General features: G+C 39.4%; 1 protein-coding gene across 1 annotated transcript in view; it reads left to right on the top strand.

The window, feature by feature from the left end:
* Window positions 1-503: 503 nt before the first annotated feature.
* Slc16a10 (solute carrier family 16 member 10) overlaps window positions 504-11,778 on the top strand; it is a 111,544-nt gene continuing 100,269 nt past the window's right edge. Inside the window, exon 1 of the mRNA XM_076858350.2 lies at window positions 504-1,032. Coding sequence (XP_076714465.1) covers window positions 714-1,032 — 319 coding nt within the window. The 5' untranslated portion in view covers window positions 504-713. The remainder of the gene's footprint in view (window positions 1,033-11,778) is intronic.

The raw sequence follows: 11,778 nt of genomic DNA, 5'->3' as shown, positions 1-11,778 counted from the left end.
ACGAATGCAGAAGGAATGAAGTAAATAAGGCCTCTTTTTCTTCTGATTTCCTAAGTAGGCAAGTGGCATAATGTATTTTATAATTAGCACGAAGAAGTGAACGCCAAAAAATAAACAAAAAAACCCAAGAGATGTTAGTTTGGTTGTGACGCTGACACTGAGTTGGGAGTAAAGACCCAGTGCTACTGACCGGATGACCCAACCTGTACCTAGGAGTAGACGCACCCCTCTTGTTAACACTCGGAGGAGGGGTGACCTGCACCTTTGTGACCCCGGCGCCCTCCAGTTAGCAGGAGGCCCTAAGGCAGACGCGCGCACAGCCACAGCCACCAGCGGGCTCCCGGGGCCCTGCGCCACGGGGCGTCCCGCCTCCGCCTTTCGAGGCCCAATCATCTTTGGGCTCTGGGGGCACGTCCCGCTGCCGGCCACGCCCCCTGCCGGCCGGGCGGGGGGCGCCTTTAAGAACCGGCCGCTGGCCGCGGGCTCCGTCGGGAGTGCGGGGTTGTGGACTGTGAGGCGCGAGTCCTGAGTCCAGAGGCGCTCGCGCGCCGCTGCCGTCTTCGCGGCGGTCTCTGCGCCGCTGGCCGCCCGCCTGCTTGCCAGTCAAGGGCTCTACCGTCCTCGCCTCGGCCTCCTGATCCGCCCGCGCGGCTTTCCCTGTTCCTTCGAGAGCGGGCCGGGAACCCGCGCCTTCGCGCTCTCCGCCCCGGGCCATGGTGCCCTCCCAGGAGGAACCCGCCGCCGTGCGGGGGACGAGCGAGGAGCAGCCGCCCGGCCCCGCACCGGTGGGGGAAGCTCCTCTGTCTGACCCGGGACCCTCGGAAGGCTCTGAGGCGGCCGCTGAGAAGGTGGAGGTGGAGCCCCGGGAGCCCCGGGAGCCCCCCGAGGGCGGCTGGGGCTGGCTAGTGATGCTGGCGGCTATGTGGTGCAATGGGTCGGTGTTCGGCATCCAGAATGCCTGTGGGGTGCTCTTCGTGTCCATGCTGAAGACTTTCGGGTCCAAGGACGGTGACAAGATGGTCTTTAAGACAGGTGAGGCGCAGCAACCAGCCCTGGGGGACGCGGGGTCCCCAAGCGCATTTCATGTGCTGGATGTATGTCCGTGCCCCAGTGTCAATCATGGTGGTTCCCCATGTGCCGGAGCGGGAGAGCGCTGTGTCTGTCCTGTTACCTATGGAGCCTGCGGCTCGGTGTGCCAGTCTGTGTGGAATCAGATGCAGGGACTATGTGGAAACAAGTTGCAGAACTTCTTGCAAATAAGCCCAGGTTTCCACTTCTCCCCTCCGCAGAGTGGGCGCTAAAAGTCCACATTACTTTCCCTCTTAGTGTTAGAAAACAAACAGAATCTTCCAACACCAACAACATCTCATTGTCATTTTTTACAGTCTCTTTCTTGTCCTGGACGATTGGGTTATTCAGCCTGCTCGGCTTCAGAGGGTGGGTGTATGTTGGGGCCGGGGTGGCTTGCTGGATGGAGAGATGAAAAATGTATCCCAAGGTCACGAAAAGCCTGTGGAAAGCCAGTTTCACATCGCTCTTTCCCGTGCTAAATTTAGAAAGCATAGGAGGCATCTGCATCTGGGATTAGGAAGAGAAAGGTGAGGGATTGCCCCTTCCTTCTGTGTTCTTGGACATTTTCTACAATATACTAAATAATGTGTAACAGGCACAGACTCAGCTTTTTTCGTTATTACCTTACCTCTTGACTGATTAGGCCAAACAACAACAACAACAACAACAACAACAACAAACCCAAAACGCCCAAAACAACAACAACAAAAAACTAACGAACGTCTGAAATGGTCAGTGAAACATTTCCCCATTAATTATTTTTCTCAGCTTGCAAGGCAAGAGTTATCAACCCATTTAGATGAGAAAACTGAAGCTCAGTAAAATAGAGTTTCTTGATGAGTAGCAGAATGCAGAGAACACATGTGACCTAATCTTAAGGGCTAAGTAATTTTCATTACTAAATCAGGATGCCTCTCTGCCATTTGGGAACTTTATATGATTAGTAATCTTTAGTGTGCATATCTAGAATAAGCAGGACTATAGTAACAAATTCTAAGGCAAAGGTAATGTTGAAGATTTAAAAATCTTATATAAATAGCATTATAATATTTGTATCACTCCACAACCTGATTTTCTTTTGTTTTGTATCATGTTTAGGACTTATCCATATAATAACCTCAATTTCAGCTGGTAGCTCAAATTCTTTCCATTTTACCTTATGTGATTTTCATTATGGGTATATTGTACTTTATGCATTCTCCCTTTCTTCAATGGACATTTATATTGCTTCCCAAACTTATTATAAACAAAGCTGCAATAAATATTCTTGTACATTGTCTTCTTGTGCATGTAAATAATACTTAACCTGAAATTTCTGTTTCTTAAATAACTATTGAAGCAGCTGTGTTGTGCAGGTCAAAGAGATACAGAAGTGTTTGAAATATAATAATATGTCCTTACTACTTATGAAAAGCAATCTTTGTAAATTTCAGTAGAATAGATGTGTGTATTTAATAGTTAACAAAATTTTTCTATATGAGTATTTTGGAGTAAAAAGTTCAAAAGGAGAAAGAATTGAGGGAGTTAGCATTTTCAGACTAGTTCCTGCAGCATTTAGTATATTCTTGCCTTGGATTATAGATTTTTGATAGAGTAAAAACAACTGCAATCTTGTATATCATTGTTTTTGCAACTCTGGTGAATAGATGCCATTGGTGTCTGAGTTTTCATCTTCCTTTTTTTTGAGAGAGGGAGGAAGAGAGAGACTGTCTGTGACTCCAACTGATCACATGACTGACTGACAAATGGACAGACTGAGATGATAGCTTTGCTAGGGATTGAAATTTTACAGTGTGAAAGTTTCTACCTACTATGCATTCCCAAAGTACCAGTTGGCTACAATATTCCAGTACTGGGTAGCTCAAGGTTAGTGCATTAGCAGCTTTCTAATCTGTAATGGATACCTGAGATAATCAACTTATAAAGAAGAAAAGTTTATTTTGGCTCACAGTTTTGGAGATTTCAGGCTATGATTGGTTGGCCCCATTGCTTTTCGGTTCTAGTGCTGTGGGGCAAAACCATTTATCTCATGACCAGAACTGAAAGAGAGTGTTGAAGTGGTCAGGGTCCTACAGTCTCCTTCAAGGTTGTGCCCCCATGATCTTAGACCTCCCACTAGGCTTTTCTTAAAGGTTTCACTATCTCCCAGCAGTACCAAGTTAGAGACCAAGTCTTTTTTTTTTTTTTTTTTAGTTATCGGTGGACACAACATCTTTGTTTTTTGTATGTGGTGCTGAGGATCGAACCTGGGCCGCACGCATGCCAGGCGAGCGCACTACCGCTTGAGCCACATCCCCAGCCCAGAGACCAAGTCTTAACACAGGGTTTTTTGGTAGACATTCTAGATCCAAACAAAAGCAGCGAGGGAAAGGAAGGAACCTGGTTTGCCTCTTGCACTCTCTTTGAAACTCTTGTAGTTTTTTTTTTTTTTTTTTTTGTGTGTGTGTGTGTGTGTGTGTGGTGTTGAGGATTGAATCCAGGGTCTGGCACATGCTAGATGTGAACTATACCTACAGCCCATAAGATAGTATTTAAGCCAATATTGTTAAGGTTCTCTACCCAGCCCCCACCAGTAGTTTCATAAAGTTCACCATCTATAGCAGCAGTGAATATTTGAGAATACCAGATATGAATTTATCTATCTATCTATCTATCTATCTATTTATTTATTTATAGATAGGGGCCTTGCTCACGGAGATAAGTGCTTGGCCTCTGAGCTATACCCCCAGCTGCTTTGAAATTTGGCTGTTTAGGCTTTTTCATTTTGATTTTCTAATGCTGAGTCTTCAGTAATCAAACATATGCAAACAAGCTTCAAGTACAACACAAATTATTTGGAATTTGTTTAAGGGTTTTTTTTGGTACTGAGGTGCTTTTTTGGTACAGGGGTGATTAACCACTGAGCCAGATTCCCCAGCCCTTTTTTATATTTTATTTAGAGACAGAATCTCCCTAAGTTGCTTAGGGCCTTGCTAAGTTGCTGAGACTGGCTTTGAACTTGTGATCCTCCTGCTTCAGCCTCCTGAGCCACTGGGATTACAGGCGTGTGCTACTATGCCCAGCCTGTTTGAAGTTTTGGTGTGTTTTCGGGTTACCTTATTCATGATTGATAATGCTGGCCTTAGAGGGCAGTTAGTTCTGTCTCCTAGTTTTCATTAGCATTACAATGAATGATTATCTTGAGGATACCCAGGGAGATGGTGATAGAATGGGTACCTAGGTCTCCAAGTGAAGGTGCACATTTCTTTCTTTCTTTTAATATTTATTTTTTAGCTTTAGGTGGACACACTATCTTTATTTGATTTTTATGTGGTGCTGAGAATCGAACCCAGTGCTTCACCTATGCTAGGCGAGCGCGCTACCACTTGAGCCACATCCTCAGCCCCACATTTTTCGAGTACTACCTAATGGTAAGCATTTTATATGGGGTCCTATTTAAACATTACTGCAACTCCATCAGATAGGCTTTGTTAATTTTTTTCAGATGTGAAAACTCAGGCCCACACAGTTTTCAAGTAAGTAGTGGAACCAGATTTTAACCTCAAGTTTATCTGACTCCAGGAACTGGATTTTTAACCTTTGATCATATTGCACTGGCTTGATAAAATTCTGCAAATTTGACTTTTTTTTTTTTTTTTTTTTAATGTTGACTAATGATTGCTTGAATACTGGAGAAGGCATTCAGGGGTTAGAAAGAAGTCTGAAAGATTAGAAGGTTAGGATCCCTGTAACTACTCCTTTTTTTTTTTTTTTGCTGTGTTAGGAATTGATCCTAGAGATGTTTTACCACTGTGATATATTCCTAATCCATTTTACTTTTTGAGAAAGGGTCTCCCTAAATTGCTCACGCTGGCCCTCCAACTTGTAGCTGGGATTTATAGGTGTGGCTACCCTACCAGCGGTTCTCTGCTTTTAAAATTACCTTACATTCAGCAACAATTGCCAATTATTCATGTCTTGTAGAAATAGATTTTTGAAGTGTGGTGAGACTTCCACAGAAAAACATTGTACTTTTTATATGACTTTCAAGCAAGAGTCTGGGGCTTTCTTTGGAGAACAAGCTCCTTTAATTCAATCCAGGGCAATCCTTTATGGCAGAATGAAGAGGAGCTTCCCTTAGGCTTGCTGCTCTGCAGGGCTTTCTTAATTCTTCCTACATAATGGATGATACAGCCAAACTTTCTTCAGAAAGGGCCAGAAGAAATTCATGTGCACTAAGGTTTAAGTGACTTTATGTATCTTCCTGTTTATCCTACTTATTTTACAAATGCTTACCCACAGTGTAACCCTGTTTTGGGCTCTGTGTTGGGGGCATTGGAGATAGTGACTGAGAGAGATATGTCCTTCCCAAGGAGTTTATAGAATCTGTTGAGATACAAATGAGGTTAGCAAGGATAGTGGAATGTGATGGACATCATTATCCAAAGTACATGTATGAAGACACGAGTTGGTGTCAACATACTTTATATACAACCAGAGATATGAATAACTGTGCTGTAAATGTGTAATAAGAATTATAATGCATTCCGCTGTCATTTATTTTTTAAAAAATCAATTAAAAATTAAAAAAAAGAAAGAGATTCAAATGAGTAACAGGAAGTGATAGAATACTTGAGAGGCATTTGCAATATAAGGACTCCCTCTTATTCTAAAAGGTAGAAATTCTGTGGATATTTCAGTAGGTAGTGTATGCTGGGAAAGGCATTTGATGGCCTCTTTCTCTGTGGTTATAAATCTTACTGTGAAATTCAGGGAAAGTCAGCTGAACAAAAGAAAAATACTCATGGCAACACAGTCTCATTATGGGGCATAGCTGTGGGAACATGGAACTCTTGAGATGTGCCTCGCACATCTTGCTGTGTTGGTAGTAGTTGTAGATCAGAGGGAGTAAGGTGAGCTTGAGTTGTTTCTTCAGTTTTTTCTTGTTCACATGTGAATGCTTCTTGTCAGGGTGAAGGGTATCTGTTCTTTTTGAAAAACTAAAACAAATTCTACAATTAACTGGAACATTGTTTTCACATAGAAATTAGAACTTTGTTTAATTCTGTTATTGGAAAATCCGTGGACTGATGAAGTATATAGTTCCTGTTTATCTTCCTGATACAGTGTTATGGGACACATTCTGGGATCTTGCTAGGGCATTAATCTCATTTACTTACATACTACTTTCTTCCTAGAGAAAACAAATGTTGTAGTTGTGTATTTGAGTTTTTAAAAAATATCAGTGGTGAATGTCCCTAATTCCAGTGACTTAGGAGGCTGAGACAGGAGGATCACAAGTACCAGTAGGTTATGTGATATTACTGTACAGGGTTGAATTAATGATAGTGACTAAAGAACCTCCCTTTCAGGACTTTGATAGTCAACTTTTAAAAACTATTTAACTTTTTTTTTTTTTGGCGGGGGGTGGTACTGGTAACACAGGGCTACTTTATCAATGATCTACATGCCTAACACTTTTTTTTTTTTAATTTTTAAATTTTGAGGTAGTGTTTCTAAGTTGCTTATGGCCTTACTAAGTTGCTGAAGCTGGCCTTAAATTTGTAATCCTCCTGCCTCAACCTTCCAGGTTGTTGGGATTACAGCTGTGCCCCACTTTACCGAGCATGAAGTAGGATTTTTGATACCATTCAGGAATGAAAGCATTTTGCATCACCTATCAGTATCTCCCTCCCTCTCTCTTTCTCTCTTCTGTGCTGAGTATTGAACCCAGGGGTACTATATCACTGAGCCACCCCCAGACTTTTTTATTTTTTAATTTTAATTTTAATTTTTTTAGAGTGAGAGTGAGAAAGAGAATTTTAATATTTATTTTATTTTTTTTAGTATTTGGCGGACACAACATCTTTGTTTGTATGTGGTGCTGAGGATCGAACCCGGGCCGCACGCATGCCAGGCGAGCGCGCTACCACTTGAGCCACATCCCCAGCCCTTATTTTTTATTTTGAGTCAGCATTTTACTAAGTTGCTCAGGTTGGCCTTGAATTTGTGATAATTTTGCTTCAGTCTTCTGAGTGTCTGAGATACAACAGGCATGTGCATCACTTCGCCCAGCCACCTTAGTTAGGATGTCATTTATAGATAAAGAAGTTGTAACTTTCATAGTTTAGGGTTGGGTTACAAAAATTAAATTGAATTTAAGAACATCTTTTTAACTGGGGGGAAATTTGTACTTATATAATGAATTGTCCTGAAAGTAGAACTCTTCTTTTTTTTTCTTTCCTTTGGAACAATTTCCTGAATTTTTACTTGTATATTCTCCTGAACCTCAATGATGTAGTCTATACAAGTCATCAGAAAACTGTGAAATCATTTTTGGAAAAGAATTCCATTTAGAGCTGGGCTCAGTGGATTGTGCCTATAATATAGTGAATCTGGAGGCTGAACAGGAGGATTGCAAATTTGAGTCCAGCCTGGGCAATTTAGCAAGACCCTGTCTCAAAATAAAAATAAAAAGGACTGTGGTTGTAGCTAGTAATAGAGTGTTCCTGGGTTCAACTTCCAGTACCTGGGTGTAGGGGGGAATTTTATTTAGGGTTGTCATTACCATAAATCTGACCTCATATTCAAATTAAACAAACAAACCTCAAAACAAAACAGAACAAAACAAAAAACTTAACCCCAAACATAACTGGAATAATCTGCTCTCTACAGTTCTGACCACCTGCTTAGCCTGGTGCCAGCCACTTAGGAACTGTGGGTGTTTTCATTGGCAGAGATTCAGAATGGGCAGCTCCAACTGCACAGACCCACCACACAAGATAGACTCTCAGAGTCCGCAGTGTTGGAGGAAAGCAGTGCTCTCAGATGTACCTGGACTCAATGTGTGTGCCATGCCTTCTTTGCTAAAGTATCTTCATTAATGGCAAACTTACTTTCGAACCTTTCAAATTGAAGCTAGAATAAAGAGCTGAGAAGATGACTTGCTTATTCTCAAGTCAGAGTCATTTTTCATTTCACTAATTTTTAATTAAAGGACAAATGTGAAATACAGATTTGAAAATAATGTGTATGGATCAAACCATTGTTTCTAACTTTCTTATTCCCTCATGATAAACATAAAAATATCATGGTCTTTGAATAATTTGATACTTTCAAGGATAGTTACCTTTTCTTGTAAGTAAGCATCCCTAATATTAAGAACATAAAGCCATGCTTCTGTTCTAATCCCTAGCCAAAGTTTTGTCAGGTTTACTTTTAGTTGTGTTACAGAAACAATTAGGACTCCTTTTTTTTTAAAAAAATATAAAATTATAAAAAAGTATATATATACACACACGTTTTTTATATATATATACATAGGTGTGTATATATATCTATATACATATATGTTTATTTACTTATAAATTACTAATTGTGCCTCTCTGGACCTTTCATGTACTCCTCTTAGGAAATTATGCTGCCTATCTCCTCCTCTAGTCCCCCCACTTGATAATCACTCATTAAAGAGTTTAAAATTTGGGCTGGGGTTGTGGCTCAGTGGTAGAGTGTTTGCCTAGCATGTGTAAGGCATTGGGTTCGATTATCAGCACCACATACCAATATGTAAATAAAATTTAAAAATTCATCAACAACGAATAAAAACATGTATATGTGTGTATATATATATATGAGTTTAAAATTCAATTCAAAGGTCTGAAAATATAGTTCAGTAAGTAGAGGTCTTGTCTAGCATGCTCAAGGCCCTGGGTTCAATCCTCAACATCTAGGGAAAAAAAAAAATTCCCCAAACCAAAAAACAGAACAACACAAACAAAACAACAAAGGTATGCTTTAGATAGTTAAATCTAAATGATGAAAACTCACTGTTAAATAATGGTAATAGTTAGGGAAAGATGCCTTGATCTGTCGTCAGATTGGATCCAAAAACCAATTCTGAGATACATTTTATAAACTAAGAAGAAACCTTTTATTAAATAGAAATTTTCTTTTTCTTCATTAATGGGAATTGAACCCATGTGTGCTATATCACTGAGCTACATTCCAGTCCTTTTTATTTTTATTTTGAATCAAGGTCTGGCTAAGTTGCTGAGGCTGGCCTTGAACTTGCCATCCTCCTGCCTCAGCCTCTTAGCTTGTCTGGTTACAAGTATGCACCATAGTGCTCAGCTAAATGGAAATAATATTTTCTGGGTAGATAAATGTTCATGCCTAGTCAAAAAAGTTAGTCTGGTGATAAGTGTTTTGTTTTGTATATTATGGTGCTGGGGATTGTACTCAGGGCTTCATGTTCTTTGCTACTAAGCTATATCCTCGACCCTTTATGATTATTTTAATAGTAAAAATATTTTCATCTTGCTTAAAAATTATCCTTTTCTTTAGTTTTGACTTCATGTTGTAATTTCAAGTGACAGAATCCCAGAGGATTCACATTTGCAAATGGTTGTTTAAACAATGACATTCCACAAAGTTAATTGATGTTTTAGTGCAAATGGGGGCAGAAAGTGCCAACGTCCATTTACAGTGATGTAACATTTGATATTTGATAGCAGTATTCCCATCCCTGTATTAATGACATAATAGTAAACTTGCCTCTTTAAACTTGTTTTATAGAAATGAATAAGTAAATACTAATTGTATGGAGTTTTAGTTGCAGCTGTTAATTTGTCTTTTTGTATTTGGAGAAAGTATTCATTGTCTGAAACTGATAAAGGGATTTTTAAATAAGATCAAAGGATTTGGACACGTTTTAATTTTGGATCAAAAGAGTGATATTTAATATCAGGTGTACAGGTATTAAGAGCTAGATTGCAATTAGGTGTGGTGATGCATGCCTGTAATCCTAGCAGCTCAGGAGACTGAGACAGGAGGATTGTAAGTTCAATGCCAGCCTCAGCAATTTAGCAAGGCCCTAAGTAATTTAGCAAGACCCTGTTTCAAAATAAAAAATTGATTTATTTTGAGAAAGGCTGGGGATGTGTCCCTGGGTTCCATCCCAAAACAACAATAATAAAAACAAACTAGTAGATTGTTTGGTGCTAACACATGCCCAGTCAGAGATTACACATTGAATTCTTCTTTTTTTTTTTTTTTTTGGTACCAGGAATTGAACCCAGGAGTTCTTAAGCACTGAGCCACATCCCCACCCACTTTTTATATTTTATTTAGAGACAGGATCTCACTGAGTTGCTTAGGGCCTCACTAAATTGATTAGGCTGGCTTTGAACTTGTGATCCTCTTGTTTTAGCCTCCTGAACCACTGGGATTATAGACATGTGTTACCTTGCCCAGCTTACACATTAAATTCTTGCTGATTTTTTTTTTCCTTTTTGATGGAAGGGTGATGGTGGAAAAGGATAAGATAGAAGAGATAATAGTCCCACATTTGTGTTTTTATTCATGATTATGCAGGAAATATTAAACCCAGGTTGATAAATAATTTACTTCATTCCTTTCTCTTTCCTTCTCATCACCCCCAACCACAAGGTTAAATCCAGGGGTGCTCTACTGCTGAGCTATTTCTCCAGCCCCTCCTCCGTCCTTTAAATTTTTTTTTTTTTTGAGACAGGGTAAGTCTTACTAAGTTGCTGAGGTCTCGAACTATCAATCTTCCTGCCTCAGCCTCCTGAAGTACTGGGATTACAGGCATGTGCCCAGTGTTGATAAATAATTTCTAATCTAACATTTTATTTGGCAGTTTTCATGTGTTTCTGCTATATAGGCTACTTAAATGGGGAGCAAAGGCAGATAAACCATTTTTCCCGTATTTTATTGTTGGCAAGCAGGAAAAATATTGAAAGGGTCTTTGCCTGGATGTTCAAAAAAAAAAAAAAGAAAAGAAAAGTTTTAAATGTTTATTTAAACTAAAAGATTTAAAGTAATTTTAAAATTGAAATTTTTGATCAGACTGGTTATGAGTCACTTAGAAGATTCTTTATAAAACATGAGCATTTATCATTTTTTTTCTATAAACTTGGGTCTATGAATGATGCTGGGTAGGACTGACAACTAAACCTGTCCCAGAAATGTTGTGAAATCTTCTGTAGAAGTCTACTTGAATTTTAAAAGAAATTGGAATAAGTACCATTTTATTGGTTTGGAAACTAATTACTCGGAGAGGGATTTTGTTTTCTGCAGTTTTTTGTCTATTTTACTCACCTGGAACACTTTAAGGTTAGCCTTCTTGGAAGAATATACTCACTCTTTCCAAGCAGTAAAACCAGGGAACACTGAGGCTGGGCTGTGGTTCAGCGGTAGTGCACTTGCCTGGCATGTGTGAGGCACTGGGTTTAATTCTCAGCAATGCATATAAATAAATAAAAAAAATAAAAATCTACCAACAACTAAAAGAAATATATTAAAACAAAAAGGGAACACTGAACCTGACTCCTACTTGAAATTTACAACTGATGCATGTGTTTATTTATATATATAAGCATATGTATAAATATAAAATTCAGATTTTTTGAGTTGTAAAACAGTGGTCTGGTACCTGCACACATTTTTTAACATCTCTAAACAAGTCTAAGATACCTTGGAAACTAATTACTTAGAGAGGGATTTGGTTTATCTGCAGTTTTTTGTCTTGTTTACTCACCTGGAGAGTAGTAGCATTTAAAAGTGTAAGCATTCAGTATAAGTGGGACAAAGACCATGAACAGCCTCATGTCAGTTCAAGTCCAGTTTTGTTTTAAGTGTTGATACCATCTTAAAAACCTTTTTTTTTTCAGAATTGCAAATTTAAGAATTGCAAATAATGAATTATAT

The sequence above is a fragment of the Callospermophilus lateralis genome, chromosome 6, assembly GCF_048772815.1.
Source record: "Callospermophilus lateralis isolate mCalLat2 chromosome 6, mCalLat2.hap1, whole genome shotgun sequence".
NCBI classification, from domain to species: Eukaryota; Metazoa; Chordata; class Mammalia; order Rodentia; family Sciuridae; genus Callospermophilus; species Callospermophilus lateralis.
This window is presented reverse-complemented; position numbering and strand designations above follow the sequence as displayed.